Source organism: Lycorma delicatula, chromosome 1 (assembly GCF_047948215.1).
Source record: "Lycorma delicatula isolate Av1 chromosome 1, ASM4794821v1, whole genome shotgun sequence".
Classification (NCBI taxonomy): domain Eukaryota; kingdom Metazoa; phylum Arthropoda; class Insecta; order Hemiptera; family Fulgoridae; genus Lycorma; species Lycorma delicatula.
This window is the reverse complement of record NC_134455.1, coordinates 108,212,982-108,231,689: the sequence shown is the minus strand read 5'-3', so window position 1 is coordinate 108,231,689 and position 18,708 is coordinate 108,212,982. Positions and strand designations below refer to the sequence as shown.

Below are 18,708 nucleotides of genomic sequence, written 5' to 3'. Positions count from 1 at the left end.
ATCACCATTATTACTAAATCTAGAAGTAAGAAAAAAAGAGCAAAAACAAAGAACTTGGGAAGCAAAGAATAACTCATCAGATATTGATATCTTTGAACAGTATTGAAATTTACCATGACACAAAGAGATATGATAATACAGAATCATAAACATATAATGAATAACAATAACAACAGAAAACTAACATTCTGCCAACAAAAGTGCTTATTTAATAAAAGAATTTGACTTAAAATATCATTTTAAGAGAAGGGATCTGAAAATAAGGAACTGTCTGTATTAAATCAAAATGTTTCAAAAATATTTCTGCTACTGATATATATAAACACAAATACTCACTGTTCTATCCTTTGCATTAACATCAGCACCATTGTTTAGTAATAAACGAACCAAATCTTCATGTCCCATAAATGCAGCATAATGCAAAGGCCTTCTCTCTTTTTTATCACATGCATTGACTAGACAACCATGTCTAATTAGGAGTTCAGCCATCTTGAAAAAAAATTAACATGTAACTTAGATAAAGCCAATATTTAGGTACACAAGATAAATTACTTTAATTTTAACAACAAAATAATTAAATAAAGCATAAAATTCCTTAAATTTTTCTTTGTTAATATTATACTTCTCTGTCAGCCTTTCTAAAGCATTAGAAAGCAGACTATAATATTAAGGGAGAAAGATTTAAGGAATTTTGTGTGGATTACCAACTTTTCTTAGAAAATACAAGTTTTCATCCACAAAGGTAGTTTTCTTAGATAACTCCTGCAAGTACAAGAATAAAATGATCAGCTTTGTAGAATTTACAGTATAATCAATAACAATAAGGTACTACTTTAGCAGTTTTAATATTAAATAATTAGAGGAGTAGAACTGGGAAATTATCCAAATAACAATACAAACTTTTTTCTCATTAATTAATACTTCTATGTAATCCAATATTTACAGATTGCTAATACTGAACTCAAGAGTAAAATATTATTAAGGCAAAATCCTAAAAATGACCATGCGTAAAGCGCAATCATTTTTTTACCAAAGAAAAGTGTATCGGTTTTTGGGTAATGAATTTAGAAAAACTAAGTCAAAAAGTGTATCTTAGACTGAAAAAAGGATTATCCTTATCATGTCATCATCTGTCCGGAGGCAAGTCTCTTGGACTTACTAGTCTGGCATAGGGCAATGGAGAAGAAAACCAAACTGATAATAGAACAAATATAAAGGCTGGTGCAGTGTGAGTATAGAACTGTACCATTTGCAACAATTTGCGTGATCGCACCAATGCCACAAATGGAAGTTGTTGGTGAAAGAGAGGGTGAGGAGGACTAAAGGATGCTCATGGGAAGAAGCTACACTGGAACTAACGAATGAGTACTGATTACATCATATTTAGATGTATCTCATGGCAGCAATAGAAAGAAGAATGTCAAAAAGTAATCTGTAATATTCACATCGACAATGTGATAGCTGTAAAGTTGCGTAGGCAGCAGAACTGGGAAATTGAATTCAAAATGATACGTAATATAAGTAAAAGAAGTGAGACTGAAAGACAGAACTTCCTTATAAAAAACCATCAAGGGATGGGAAGGGCAGTCTTTGAGGCTAATGCACAGTGGCCTTCACACATCAAGGACCCCAATGTGTTTGAGGTGTGGGATCAGCAGTGAGGGTGAATTGACACAAAATACATGGGATGCTGTGAAAATACTGTATGGTGCACCCAGCATTCCATGTTATAGAGGGAGAGGGGTTTTAGTGGGTAGACCCACAAGAGAGAATTCCACATTATCATGTTCAAGACTATGTAGTACCTATGAAAGATTGCACAATGTCTCCGTCTTTCCCTCATCTCTATTTCCAGCTTTTAAGTCCCGGAGACCAGCAAGTCTCTTTTATAAGATTGTCATTAACTTTGTCTTAATTATTAAGACTAAGAAAACACACAGGAGAGCAGTACCAAAGAATTTTAGGGTGCTATCACCTGTCAGACTGCAATTTATTGGGTCATTCAAAGCATACAAGAGGAGTCGAGGTCAACTTTCAAATGTGACACTGCCTTTAGCAGTAAAATTCATCAAGGTTTTAAAACAGAATATAACTGAGATATATCGAAAATAAATTACATCTCACTTTTATAAATTATTATCTAATACAAAGAACTCAACTGGTGTTCTGTATTACAAAATAGCAATATAACCCTTCATCTAATATAAATTAAGAATGGTGAAATCTGTGCAGCAGAAAGTAACACTTAAGTAACTACAGGTAATTTGGTTAGTAATAACCAAATGCAAGCTACAATTTTTTTAAGTTTAGATTAACAGAGCTTGAAAATTTAAATCTAAAGGTATCATTAACTGTAATAAAACAATATACACACTGCAGCAGTAACAAAGAAACCTTTAAGCAACTTTTGTTGATAAAACTAATAATGAAAGAGAACAATAAACAATATTCAAAACCTTCACTGAATGCAAAATGCATTCATCCAATGGCATTCTCAGGTCTCAAAGTTCAATACACATTCAGCTTTTTCATAAAAAAAAAAGATGAAAATCATAATCTTTGTTCCTACAAGCTGAATAACTTCAACTGCAGTTTGCATCTGAATAACTTCAACTGCAGTTTGCATATTTTCCTTCTGTTTGGCAGTCGGTGTCATCATGTGCTGAATTTTTTGAGTGCATGAACTCAAAAAATTTCTGACAGGTTTCTGACAGGCTGTCATAATATGACTGTAACTCTGATACTTAAAACATAATCTTAGATTTGGAATGAAAGATCACATCTAAACTGTGAGATAGTCTATTTTTATATAGTTTGATAAATATAATAAGAAAAATAAATTTCTTCCTTTCAGTCTCACATTTCATAATTTGCCTCACATCAAGAACCCATTTGCAGACAAAGAAAAATTAAGTTTATATTTTTCTTTGCATAGAGTTTTAACCTTTTTCAAATTCTGTAATATGATACAGAAAATTTTTTATATTAGGTAAAAATATTATTCGCATATATTTTTATTTTCATATTAATTTTTAGGTCATTACAGAAACACCATCACAGGATTCCCTAAGGTCTGGGTTTCTGAATCAAAAATAAATCTTAACGTTTTACTATTATTGCATTTTATCTTGCTTAAAACTTTCTTTTTAAATGCAAGTTATTGTATGTTTTTTTAAGTGTAAAGGATTAGACTTGAGAAAAAAATAAAGTTATTTTATTATATACTTTCATTTGGAACAAATAAAAATGATTTAAGGGGATAGTTTTTTTTCTATATTGTCATTTAAAAAAAAAAAATAAGTGAACAAAACACATTTTTCAACTACATTAATTATCATTTTTCATTCACATTTTCCTTCTTTTATTTTTATTTTCTACCTTGTTTTCCAACGTGCCAAGAATCCTACAGGAAAAACCCCACATTCTTCAAACTTAACATAATTTTTACTTTTACACCTAGTTCTACGGCAGAAGTATAGACTTTAAGGGAGCTATAAGGGAAAGTATTGTGATCGGCCCAATATGGGCATATGTGGTTTTCACCGAATCTTTGTTTTGACAACTAAGGAACCCAAAAACTAGATGGAAATTTTCCACGTTTGTTTGTACTTGTGTATGTTCAGTGTCACCCTCTAAATCACCTTATATCTCCAGAACTACAGGAGTGATTCTGGCCAAACTTTGTCAGATTTATTTCTATTATATGGGAATTGATGCAATTAAATTTTTAACTTAAAAGGTCAAGGGGGTGAGCTATAGGGCATGGTCACCCTCAGTATCACAAAATGTTGCCCCTAATTAAGGTGTTAGTTTTCTTAGGCACATTTGTTAATTAAAAAATAATATTTTCAAAAAAAAGTGTTTGTAGAAGTAGTTATCTACATAACTACTTGAACGATTTTGACAATACTTGGTCAGGTTACTTCTACATATGAGGCATTCATGCCATTAAATTTTTAACTTAAAGCCTCAAGGGATGAGGCTTTAGAGCAAGGTCACCCCCTTGAGCAAGTATCTCAAGATTTTACCTAATTAAGATCTTATTTTTTTAGGAACATAATAATATTTCCAAAAGAAAAGATTTTACAAAATCGCACACCCACCCCAAAAAATGTTCTAAATAAACTAGCAGTTAAGTGGGAATACTGCGAACATAGTAGCCCGTCTCATCACAACATCACAAGCAGCACTAGTACAGCACTGACGTACAGCTGCTGTAGTCATCTGCTATGTTGTGATGTCACAGGTGAGCGATAGAATAAAATAAATGAATAGTATTTCAAATTTAAAAGTATTTAAAGTGCCCGTTAGTAGCTAGTACTGCCACACCCGCGTACTTTAGTTAGAAAACATTGAATTAAATAAAAAAATGTTATATTTAAATAAAATTATAAATATTTTAAATGAAGTTGTGTGTGTATGTGTATGTAAGCAGTGAATCAGAAAAAAGCCATATGATGGCAAAGTCTACAACTGTATTGTCAGTTTTTTTTTATGTAGGTCATTCAATAATTATTAAATACACAAATAAGCAACAACGAAAAAACCATTGAATAAAATAAAGCGAAACTGTTACACAGTTCAATCTAGCACCCAAAATATCAGTTGCTAAAGCCATCTGATAAAGTGATGCACACAATCAATAGTAAGTACTAATGTAACATGATAATAAAACACATTAATGAAACTTCCTGATTTTCTCGCAAAAGCTTAATTTTTCTGCATGATAACACCCTTCCCCATACTACTCAAAAGACATGGGAAGCTAATCAAAAGTTGGGTTTGGAATTGTTGCCATATCCATCTTACAGTCCCAATCTTGTACAATCAGACTTTATTTGTTCCTCTCAGACTTTTTATGTGGCAACAAGTTGCCACATAAAAATGTATAACATTCTTGATCTGATTCTTGAAGTATGTATAACATACTTCCTAATCATATAAAGACCAGTAGGAACCTAAACACTTTCTTAAAGCTACTAAGACGATGGCTAATTAATATTGATGACGCTGAAAGTATGTTCCATGTAATTACATGATTGATGATTACATATGTAATTAATTATAATGCTTTATACTATTGGTCTTAACATAGTAATAGATTTTTTACATATATAATTTAACAGGTAGCACTGGATGAAAGGTTTATTAGTAAACATAAATATTTGGCGACGATTGATCTTCTCTATACTGAACTGCAGAAAAGATAAGTTTCCACCAGAGTAAATCATGAATTGAACCAAAACTAATCCTCCTATATAAGATAAAACTGTTTACTTTTCCCCTTATTCAAACTAAAAAGATTAATAGAAAAGGGATGGTGCCACAAAACGGGCAAGACCCTTGTGGACACCCGTCTTTCATCTTTTACAAATAATATAAATTAAGTTAAGTTAAGTAATAAATATTAAATGTATTATAAAACAATGTTAAATTAAGTATGATTATGTTAATAATATTATAATTAGTATTAGGAGTACTCCATTAATTATTAATTCTGTAAAGTGAAAGAAAAAAAAAAGAATGGCGCTGACACCAAGGTGAACAATTCTTTTATGGCTGGAATAAGAAAGCTCAAAGAAAAATGGGAACAAGTGCCTACATGTAGCTAGGAATTATATTAAAAAACACTATTAATTTTTTGTCAATGAGTACATAATAATTTTTTTATATAATAATTACTGAACAACCTTCATATTAATAACACATATTTTTTTGTTTTAAAATCCTTTTATAAAAATAGATTTACTTTTTATTTTTATTGGAACAAGGAAGTAGTATCAGCATAAAGCACAAACATACAAATATTGCCAGTGTAAACTGAATAATGTCAAGTAGGCAGCTAGGTGTCTGACACCGTCTCTAAGTGGTAAGCAAATGATTTTATTCAATGTGCTGTGACAGAACTTACTTCAGTTATTTATTCGCACAACTAGAGTACAAACAAAAGAAAAATACAAATCTGGCAACAAAACAAAAGTACTCACTTCATGATGTCCATTATATGCTGCATGATGAAGACTAGTATGGCCACCTCTATCAGTTATATTTATATTTGGCAGATAAGACAACATGGCTTCAGCACAACCAACAGCATTATTTGCAGCAGCAACGTGCAATGGTGTTTGCCAGTGTCTATCTCTTGCAGTGAGATCAGCTTTACTATGCACTAATATTTCAGCTACTTCCTGGAAGAAAATAAATGTCTAAAATATATGCATGGCATTAAAAAATGTAGAAAAATATTTGAAATCTTCCTTCAGAATATAACTGGAAAAAACCTGTAAAATTCGAAGGCAATCAGTAAATCCAATATATCACTGACTAATTGGTGTAAATAACATTAGTATCTCATAATAACTGATAATTAATTTTTATTTTTATTAGTAAACTCAAATTAACTGAAGAAACTAAAGCTTTCACTTTTTCAATAGGTTTAAAGTAGGAATTCAGTAAGCTCATTACACTGTAATAAACAAAAAATAACATTCAAGTTAATTTTTTCTCAATATTAATTAAAATCAAAGCATTCCACTGAATTGTATCTTCAAACAAAGATTATCCAATAGCAGTTTGAATAGTCTGAAAATAGGAAAAATCTGAATTTACTACCTCCACCAATTTGAATTGAGACATCACATTTCTCTATGCCATACCATATTATCTTGCAATACACCATTTGCCTTTATGAGAGCTTTAAATTAGATACCATATGATAGATGTGGAATGAATCAGGCCTTGGACCTGACAGGTCATACTCATAACACAAACATATCTCTAAACAATATTAACTAACATAGGTACACAGTATATCACAGTGAGTACGAAAAGCAAAATTGTAGTTTGTTTTGAATGTAAAATAGGAAAATGTAGAAAAAAATGTGAAACAGAAGTATTACAATGTTGAGAAATAAACTAAAAGGTCTCAATACATAACAAAATAACAATTTCTAGTAATGCTCAGTCACAGAAAAAAAAAGACTGAACAGATGAGCTACAACCTTGGTAAGCTATGCCATATTCTAAAACTAATTACCAACAATTGTAAAAAACAAATTTTAATACTTACATCATTATCATTACAGCAAGCTCTATGCAAAGGGGTTAGCCACTCACAATCTTTTGAATTTACAAGAGCACCACACATGATTAAGGCCTCTACGATCCGTGAATCTCCTTTGAATGCAGCTGCATGAAGAGGGCATCTTCGATGTGAATCTTGAAAGTTTGGATCTTCCTTTTCTTTAAGAAGGGCCACAACTTCGTCATATCCTCCCAACAAAATAGCCTGCACCAAACGAGGCTATAAACAAAACAAAAACATTCAAATACAAATGTAATACGGGTAAGCAATTTTATATATTAAGCATGTATATATTAGTTGTATAACACAGAACATCTAACAGAACTAAATAAAAAATATTTTCATTATAAGATATACTGACAGGATTTTTCTCTTTAATCTGGTTACATCTGTAAATCATATTACAATAATTTTTGGCTTCATATTAGCAACTAACAATACTATTCAATATAGAAATTTAATATCATGGTACTTTCTAATCAATTTTAATAATAATGGCTAGTGATTTTTTTAAGTTCTCTGTTTCAAAATTTTTGAATCCTGTAACTAAATCCAAATATCCAGTAGGATTTTTTTGCTTGTACAGGGTTTGATAAAAAAAAAAATACATGGAATTTTTAAATTCCTTGGGCTGAAGTACAAGTCACAATTTTTTTTTTTGTTATGATGGTATACTTGTTCCTAATGTATATTTACATTGGTAGCCATACTGGATGCTTACTGTTGGTACATTACTGGATTTACTGTTGGCAGTCGAAAAGATTATACGTGTTTTGGTGTGGTCAATAATTTTTAACTAGTGAAAAAATGGAACAAAGAATTTACATTAAATTTTTGCTTTAAGAATGGAATAAAGGGCAACACTTCATGGAAATGTTGAATGTTGCTTTTGAAGATTCTTCTATGAATAAAACAAACATTTACAAGTGGTACAAATGTTACCAAGCAGGGTGTGAAGATGACGAGCACCCTGGACATCCCAGCACACCAACAACCAATGACAATGTCAAAAAAGTGAATTAAGTTTTGTGCTGTTTGCATGAAACAATCCAAAGAAAAAACCTGGATTTGTGGCAAAACAATTCTTAACAATTGTACCTGCTCACATTTTACTGCTAGTTTGTGAATTTTTGGTAAAAAAAAAATACCATTATGATTCCTCAGCTTCCATATTTATCGGACATGGCTATCTGTAACTTCTTCCTATTCTCCAAGCTGAAAAGAACCATGAAACACGACGTTTTGCCAACACTGAAAAGATAAGATAGAATTTTTGAAGGAGCTAATCCCATACTGGAAATTATGTTCCACAGGTGCTTTGAAAATTGGAAAAAGCACTGGCACAAATGTATTATATCTGAAAATGGGTAATTTGAAGTTCACAAAATCAATACTGATGTATAAATAATGAGTTTTTGAGAAAAACTTAAATTCCACATTTTTTTTTATCAAACCTCTTATGAGTAAAATTAATATTATTCATTAAATGAATATTAATGATTATTATGAGTGAAATGAATATTATCTATGTGACAATACTATAAATTGCTGACCAGAAATCAAAACCAGAACATTTTAATCAAATAGCAAGCATACTAACCATTGTATGCAGCAATAAATCAACAATAATATCTATGCAGTTATTAGTGCATGTAATTCATCAAATTGAATCTTTTCCAGATAATTCTACATATATATATATATATATATATATATATATATATATATATATATATATAATATAATCTTTTGAGGAAAAAACCTTTGAGTGAGAAAATATGTCCATGAGATGGTGTACTTAATTAATTGGCAATCATTAGATGGTATATTCAGTTACTCTATACTATCTTTATAAACACGTTTACTGGTGACCTCCTACAATTATTTAAAAATTTATTTATTTACAATATCAGCTTACTAAAAAGATGTCCCAACTGCTTATACTTATTTCACCACTTACTACACTTTCAACTATAGCACGCAATATTTTTTTCAAATATTATGTCTTTCCGCAAAAAAAAAAATTTTTTTTTTCAGTATATTTTAATGGAAAAAACAACTAAACAACTGGGTGGCTAACCAAAAATGCCTCGCCTTCCAATTGATTTTGGAAAGTAGTATTAGAAAACTCCCACACATTTTAAGTTTAACTGATAACAAAATTCCCAAGAAAATCCTCCTACTTTAACTAGAAAGATAACTAAATGCATACATTCTGATAAATTTAAGAAACACTTAAAAGCAGCAATAGAAATTCTGATTTACACCATAAGGAATTAAGCAAGAAAAAATTAAAAGAAATCTTGGAAAGGAGAGTTTTTAACAAAGAAGCTTCAAAGCAAAAAAGTGTGGTAAGAGAAGAATTCAGAAAAATGGCCAGTGAGAAACACTAAGGAAAATGTTAAATATGGCACATAGCTAGCTGAAATGAAACACACACACACACAAACAAAAATAAAATCACAAATAGAAGTTGCTCACAAATGATTCAGCACAGCTTTGTTTAAAATTAGAATACTATTCATACACTGGCAGAACAGAAGTTTGGAAGTAGAAATAACAAATAATAGAAAAGAACACACTACTACAAACATAGTGAGAGAATTATTTTAGTTGGATATATTCAAATCTAAGTCAACACAATATTATGAGTTCATATGAGCATGTCTTCAACAGAAGATGAACTAGAACAGATAACTTAGTATAAAGATGAACTGTGAATTAAAGATACTGTAAATAATATTCTTGTTAATAAAATACTTATACAGTAAGTATCAAATATTTAAGCTGGCAAAGAAGGCATTACAGATTTTATGTAAAATAATTAATGAATGATAGATTGTGGTAAAAGATAATTTACATAGTCGTACAGATTCAAATATTGAAGATTACTGAAATCCTAAACTTAGTAAAAGTTTTAAATTATACAGAACACATTAACTGAGAAATAAAAAACATTTTTAATCTCATTATTTATTTACGAGGGATATTTTTTTCGGTCGCGAAATAAAAACCTGCGTAAAAATCGGATGAACCTTTGTGCATATGTGTCTCTAGTATGGCCTTCAATCATGCTGCCTCACTTCGTTTAGTTCTAAACACGCAGCTAGCACGTAAACATGTCTACAACAATAGCATCTCCCGCCAAGTATGAAGTGCGTGCGGTAATTCGATTTCTTCAGGCTGAGGGGTGTAATGCAGCTGAAATTCATCAATGAATAAGTAATGTATATGGTGAAACTGCAATGAGTGACAGCAAAGTGCGACAATGGTGCAGGAACTTTAAAGCAGGACGTGCAGATATTCATGATGCAGGCGGTCAGGGAAGGAAGCGAGTGTCAACCGATGATCTCGTTGAGCGAGTGGATGAGGCAATTCGAGAAAATAGTCGGTTCACAATTTCTGTATTGCGCGATTCATTTCCTGAAATTTCAAGGTCAGCTTTCTTCACCATTGTGAGTGAGAGACTTCAGTACTGCAAACTGTGTGCAAGATGGGTTCCCAAGATGCTGTCGACCATCACAAAACAATGAGAATGGACGCCTCCCTAACATTTCTCCAGCGCTACCACAATGAAGGAGAAGATTTTTTGAACAAAATTGTCACAGGGGACGAGACATGGGTCAATTTCGAAAGAACAAAAGAACAATCCAAACAGTGGATGCATTCTCATTCTCCCAATAAACCAAAGAAGTTCAAGCGAACTTCTCCAACAGAAAGTGTATGGCTACTGTGTTCTGACACCAGAATGGAGTTCTCTTGGTGGAATTAATGGAACGTGGCACGATCATCACTGCAGCCTCATATTGCATGACTCTTCAACGTCTACGAAGGGCAATTCAGAATAAGCAGAGAGGAATGTTGTCATCAGGCATTGTCTTTCTCCATGACAATGCTCGGCCGCACACTGTAGCTGTAACAATGAAGTTCCCGCAGCATTTTTATAGGGAAGTGTTTGATCATCCACCATACAGCCCGGATTTGTCTCCATCCGATTTTCACCTCTTTGCTCACATGAAACGCTGGCTAGGAGGACAACATTTTGGCACAGACTCGAGCTGCAGACCAGCATAGAAACATGGCTGAAAACACAGGCGGCTCCGTTCTATGACAAGGGTATTGAAAAGTTGGTATCACACTACGACAAATGTCTAAATCGGAGTGGCGACTATGTAGAGAAATAGGGTAACTATGTAAATACTTGTTACAAATAAAAAGTTTTATTTTCACTGTGGTTTTAATTTTGTGATCGATCGTACCTTGAAAAAAAATAACCCTCGTATTTAAAAAAAACTCAATAAAATAAATTTTGAGGTTTCTTTAATTTTATTTTATCCATATTTTTTTTTTCTTCAATAGGTCTGAACAATTAATAATCAACCTATTGAATAGTATCAAAATATATCAAATATAACCTACCTCATCTGTAAACTGTTGAATTACCATGACTTACTTATTATATTGCTACTCTCCCATAGCTTATTCATAAGACTTCTCACTACAAAATCAGACCTAAAACAAAAAAAATTACATAACTAATCCACATAAACATTTTTTCTTTTTTACATCAGCAAAGTTAAATTATCAGTATTCCAAAAGAAATACCATCAACTAATAAATAAACTCATTATCCCCAGATTAGTAAAGAGATTATCATGAATAGGTAAATAAATAATGGATGCTACTTTGAAATTTTTTTTAACTTTTAAATCTTCTATATAAGAGCTGGAACAAAGAGCAGGAAACAGATAAATTAATACATAATGTTTTCTTTCTCCCACTATAAAAAAATATAATATTACCTTTAATAACTTGTATTTAAATGAAAATGTATGAACAAAAAATAAATGTATGAATAAGATATAGTTTTACAGGGTTCCCCTAAAGTTTTGAAAGTGATTTTTCCTGAGTCGCTGATTCTAAAATAAGCAAGATATAGATGAAGTCAAATGATATTTTTCCAAACAACGATCAAAATAGCTCATAACATTATGATTTTTCAACTTGGAAATTCAAAAACTGGTGATATTTTTCAATACCATCAATAGAAAATTAATCTCACTGTAATATGAAACATATTTACATATTTCATGGTACCAATATTTTAATTTTATTCACAAAAATAATTGGGGATGGAAAATACAAGTCTTAAAACAGTTCTAAGTAAAAATGTTTTTAAATACTCATTTTTACTCGATTCTAAAATACTATATTCAACTTGACACAAAAATTAGTTGAAGATTTTGAGCATTTGCACATCCATAATACACATATACTGGGCAATTCAAAAAGGAATCACAACTTTAAAAGTATATAAAAATTTATTTATTTAACATACAAATTTTGTTGAGGTATTGTCTCATAGCAAAACACATGTTTTGATTCAGGTAGTTCATTAGTACTGAATTCGGCTATCACCAGTGTTGTTAAAAATGGATACATTTACTGGTGCAGAATGTGCTCACTGTGTTTTGGTTTCACAATTTGCATTTGGCAACTGTAGTTCAATGTAATTTTCGTAGAGTATGGTAGGGAGCCTGCTAGTAGGCACACAATTTACTCTTGGCAGCAAACCTTCATTTAGACAGGTTGTTCTGTTAAACATACAAAATCACCAGGATACCTAGCGTCCCTGAAGCTGCTGTGGAATAACTCAAAGAAAGCTTTGCACATAGTCTGAAGAAATCAACTTGCATCACATAGGAATGGCATTCCACAAACTACTGTTGGGCATATATTTATTAAACAATTGTAATTAAGGCCATACAAAATAACCGTGGTTCAACACATTACAAATGACAACAAAGTTGCTCGGCTGCAGTTTTATGTGGAAATAATGGATAGAATGGAAATTGCAGATGATACATCTTTAGACAATTTTCATTTTTATTTAACAAACGTTTCAACGTTTCACATCAGTAGCAAGGAGTATACCCATAACTTGCCAAATACGGGGTAGTAAAAACCCTCATGAAATTTTTCAGTACATTTGTGATAGCCCTAAAGTCAATGTTTTTTGTGCCCTAAGCAAACAAAGACTGTACGGTCCATTCTTCTTCCAGAAAGCAACTGTAAACGACATTGCTCATCTGAACACGCTACAAAATTTTCTATTTCCACATTAAGACAATGATGAACAAGATGGAAGCAATTAATATCAAGCAAGATGGGGCACCACCTCACTACCACCTAGACGTCTGAGATTTTCTTGATACTTGATTCCCAGGTTGGTGGATTGGTCATGAAGGTCCAACTGCATGGCGACCTCACTTCCTAGATTTTACCATGCTAGATTTTTTCTTGTGCGGTTTCATTAAAGATCAGGTTTATGTACCACCTTTGCCAGCTGATCTTGTTGAGCTAAGACTTCAAATTAATACAGCAGCTTCAGAGGTACCATTCAACTTGCTGGTTAGTCTGTAATGAAATCGATTTCAGGAATGTATGTCACATTACAAATAGAAGCCATATCAAACCAAGTGAATTTTGGGTAAACTTGATATATTTTTCTATGAAATGAGATCTCAACTAAATCTGTAAGTTATCTCAATAAATTTTTATATCCTTTTAAATTGTGAAGTCCCTTTTGAATCACCTGGTACATTATCAGCATGAATACTTAATTACTTATTGTCCAAGCTGTTAGATATGTATTTGAAATTTGCAGCCCTGCTTAAAAAATCCAATGAATTCAATCAATTTAATTTCAATGGAATCTGCTAGATCTTTATCTAACTAGAATAAGATTTGGTTGGATTTAATTGGTTGCCCATTGAAGAAACCTGTTGAATCCATCTAAATGTTATTGTAAAATCACTGAATAGAATCAAAATTCATGTAAAAAGCTCAATCTCAAAAATACAGTTTAATATTTTATTTCAAACTTGAATCAGATCTATAATTTATGAAAAGAATTTCTACGAGATTTTCTTTGTTTCCTTCCAATTATTGAAACCTCTTCAGTGAGAAAACTAGTGGTGATTTTTCTGCTCAAATTACATTTTTCAATTTGTTGACATTTTACAAATTTCAATAATTTCCCTGTCTTATGGTGATTTTTCAAAACTTTCCCTGACTTTCAAGCCTTGGGGAACCCTGTTTGAGAACTTAAGTAAATCAGTTTATTTAATGAATGAAACCTATTATTTCTTCACATTGGTGCCACTTATTTGATTTTTTATTTATTTAAAATAATGAGACCTTAAGCTTCAAACCAGAACAGTCAAAGTTGGAATATAAAATTTCAAATTAAAAAAAAAAAATTGAGGGTATTTTTATGAATAATTCACCATTAAGCTTTGAAGCTTGTGAATGGGAATATGAAATGGAAATTTGCAGCACATGAAAAATGCCATGCCTGACCAGGATTCAAAACTGGTATCACCAAATAAAAGGCTGAGAAGTCACCACTCTGCCATGGAGATTAGCAAAGATTTTTCATACCATTTTGCTAAATATCTTGCAGCATTAAAAAAATACAGTAAAAAATTAGCAACTTTATCTTAGGAAATTACTACCTCATAAATTGGAAAAAAATTTGAACAGTACTTATCACAAAATTTAAATAATTGCTTACTAAAAAATTGTTCATCAAATAACAAGTAGTTCATTAATAACAAATATAAGAAATTGAATAATGCTTACAAAATGACTTTTTATTTTTAAAAAGTATTTTCATCAAGACCATGAATATGGTTGCCCATACAAATTTGCAGTCAAGATTACTTGAATGTGTAAAAATGAGGAGATAAACACAACTTCAGATCACTACAGAGTCATAAAAATTTTATATAAATATAATAATGATTAATTTTATACAAATATAAAGGACGAAACAACAAAGCTGCCAAGCAACTTTAACAGACTGAACTGGTGGCATCACATATCTGGTAACGCTATGAAAAATTCAATGCATGTCACGGAGACAAAAATAAACAGTTCATCTTGGGTATATAAAAATTTGTGCAAGGTGAATTCCATATATGCTTATCTACCAACAAACAACAAAATGTGTAGATGCAAAACTGTAATTTTTTACTGATATAAAAGAGAAAGAGAAGAATTTGTGAAATGTATTGTGATGGACAACTAAACTCTTCTTTCTTATATCTTCTCTTAAGTTGTTAGTAAACTTATACATTTAATATAGTGTGACCGACTACTATCAGTCACACTACATTATTGTGTTTCTATGAAAAAATCAGCTAATCAAATACTAAGGAGTTACTTTCATTTTACAGAATTACATGTGAATTTAATAAACGATTGAAAATTGCTCATAAAAACAAGTTCTAGCCATATGGGATTAGCACCTAACTGCATAAATAAATATTTCTGTAAAAATGTTCTGTCCAGTAATACACTACACACATTCTGTTATAAATATGATCATTATCCTCAAACTAATCTGTGGTTATTTATAATGATTTTTTCCTTTTTAGATATGGCAGAAGTAATTTTTATATAACTTTACACAAATGAAATATATAGGGCAACAGACAGTCTTAAAATCAGCTAAAGTGTGACGGATGTCAAATGTAGTCTGAGAAGTAGTTTAGTACGGTCAACAGTGTTAAACAATCAAACACAAGGGATATCTCTAAAGCAAAGACTACTGAGAAATTTCTCTCCTTTAAGGTTGGCGAACCTATGTCGTTCATGGCCACGCTAGTAATGTACACACTGCATTGTCATCTATAAGTTGTCGCGTTGTAGTATCTTTGATTACGTGTGAGTTATTACGTTATAAAATGAATAGGAAAATCTATGTTGCCGCCAACTGTGAAATACATGGTGTCATACATTTTTTAAACCATCAAAATGATAAACAGGCTGAAATTCATAGGCAGTTGGTTGCTGTGTGTGATAATGTAATGAATGAAAGAAACGTCCGAAAATGGTGTGAAAGGTTTAGAAATAACACAATTAATGTGCATGATGAAGAACATTCAAGGAGGCCCTCTATAATCACTGAGGACTTGTTGAAACACGTTGATGATGAAATCAGAAAAGATTGTCGCTCAACAATTTCCTACCTGACCCTTCTTTTTCCTGATGTTTCAAGAGCTGATACTGGTCTCATTTTTCATGACCATTTAGGCTTCAGAAAGGTTCGTGCACGTTAGGTGCCACACGTCTTAATAGAATGTACAGATAAATCTGAATGTGGATCTGCTTTTAGAATTTTTGATGCACTACACAGAAAATGGTGATGAGTTTCTTCAATTCAATAGTTATGCCGGCAATGAAACATGGATTTTGTATTTACACCAGAGAGAAAATAGCAGTCAAGTGCATGACATCATCCTCAATCACCAACCAGACCAACAAAGGTCAAACCACAGCCATTTGGATGCAAACTGATGACCACAGTCTTTTGCGATTGGTTTGGGATACTTCTGATTGATTTCAGCTATAAATGCAGTGGAACAACTATAAATGCAGAAGCCTATTGCAAAATTCTACGTAAATTACGGCGTGCCATTCAAAATCAGCATCGTGGGCGGCTGACCGACGGCATTGTCCTGCTGCGTGATAATATGCACGTCAATATGTTGTAGGACCGACATCTGATTTATTGAGAACATTTAGATGAGAAATTTACGATCACCCACCATATAGTTTGGACTTAGCTCCCTCTAATTACCATATTTTTGGAAACTGAAAGAATTTTTGAACGGTAAGTATTTTGCGGGCAACGATGAACTTAAAAATGCTCTTAAATGAACTTAAAAATTAATCAGTGGCTAAATATGGACTGGTGGCAGAAAAATACGATGAGGATATATTGAAACTGGTGTATCACTAAGAGAAATGTCTTAACTCATGTGGTGATTATATAGAGAAGTAGTGTAAGGTATGAAATTTAAGAGAAATAAAAAATATTTAAAAAGTTTTAATAACAAATTTTTTTATGATGAAACCGTCTTTACTTTACAGATAACCTCTCTCGTAATTTATATTTAAATTAAAAATTTGTTTTTGAAAAGATTACACTAACCACATTCAGAAAAACTTACCAATTAAGTCCACTATTCTTCTTAAAATATTTTTCATGTCATTGTAAATAATAAATTATACCTAGAATAAGAAAATCCAAATCAATATGATTACCAATAGATACATACATAAAAAAGGGTAAGTAAAACATACTTCATATAAATCTGTAGTTAAGATTACAATAAAAGAGAGATATGGGGAAGTACGATTTACCAAATATTTTAAAATTAAAAAATTAATACTGAACAAAGTAATATAGAATTACATCAAACCAGATTAACAAAAAAAGAGGAGAATAAATTAACTACATTCAGGTACAATTTACTCTATCACTTTAATAACTAAGTGGCCAAAGCCACAAAATCAATATACGATTCTTAAAGAGTACTCCCAAACCAGTAATCTGTAACATAAAATGTTGACCCAACCATCTGTCTAAATGAACACTACCAGCAGCATTTGTTTACAAACTAGCAACATTAAAAGTTTATGAACAAAAAACTGGTGTCAATTCAAATGCCTTGGCTCAATCTATAAAAATATTAAACAATATCTATGATGAATGTTTCCATATCTCATCGCATAATGAATGCTCTACTTACATCACAATAAGTTAAAGTAGAACTGATGCCAATGCAATTGATAAAATGTGTTTACTGTGCTTACTGAAGTCTGTTGTAATTCCATGACAACTTTATTTAAAACGATAACACTAGTATAATCATAAAATACAATCAACAATGATAATATAACATAATGCATTACCACCATTAAAAGTCTTACTTTAACTAATAATGAAATTAAGCTATTGAATCCCAGCTTACAAAATGTGAAGAATGGGCCACATCACTTCATTCAACAAAAAATCACACTTAATTCAATAAAATATCACACTTCATTCAACAAAAAATCACCACATAAGTGAAACAGAAGTATTCACTAGCTATAACAACTCTTCTTAAAGATAACAATTTTTAATGACAAACCATGATAAAATTTTTAAATTCACCTCATTGTATCAGTCATAATTGATAATTAATTTAATAAATTATATCCATTACGTGAACTTTCTGTATGGTATCTACTTACATTTAATATATTTCAGTACCCTGTTCCATCCTCAGAAAATCAAAGACAAAATGAAAAACAAACACACATGTATGCATACAATGTCATAATGCAATTAACAACATATAAAAATCATACACAAACATGACGAGCACACCATCAGCTTCTTAGAGCAACTGCAGAACTCATAAACTGCAGTCACTGCTATTGTCTGCAGCCATCATTTGATTTTATCGCTGTATATCGTAAATCGAATTAGACTGGAAATTTAAATTATCATTCAGTACATGAATTGAAATATTTTTATATGATTTATAAATCTCTTATTCCTTAAGCGCATCCATGTACCAACCTTCTTTCTACATATATGCAGGGGTAGGGAATTGAATTAGAAATCAAGAGTATGATCACGATCCATAATGTAGCACATATAGTTATTTTTATTACAAACAACATTGTGGTTAAGTAGATGTTCTTTGAACTGTTTTATAAGATGTCTTCCTGACTGGCCTACATAAAAACATTCACAATCGTTACATATAATCTGGTAAATTCTT

General features: G+C 31.4%; 1 protein-coding gene across 9 annotated transcripts in view; it reads right to left on the bottom strand.

Moving 5' to 3' along the window:
* LOC142320913 (serine/threonine-protein phosphatase 6 regulatory ankyrin repeat subunit A-like) overlaps nt 1-18,708 on the bottom strand; it is a 180,538-nt gene that overhangs the window by 140,221 nt on the left and 21,609 nt on the right. For all 9 annotated transcript variants that reach the window (XM_075358932.1, XM_075358939.1, XM_075358953.1 and 6 more), the window contains exons 2-6: nt 17,104-17,164; nt 11,504-11,596; nt 7,070-7,303; nt 5,988-6,188; nt 337-489 (exon numbers count right to left, since the gene is read on the bottom strand). In XM_075358932.1, coding sequence (XP_075215047.1) covers nt 337-489; nt 5,988-6,188; nt 7,070-7,303; nt 11,504-11,530 — 615 coding nt within the window. In that variant the 5' untranslated portion in view covers nt 11,531-11,596; nt 17,104-17,164. The remainder of the gene's footprint in view (nt 1-336; nt 490-5,987; nt 6,189-7,069; nt 7,304-11,503; nt 11,597-17,103; nt 17,165-18,708) is intronic.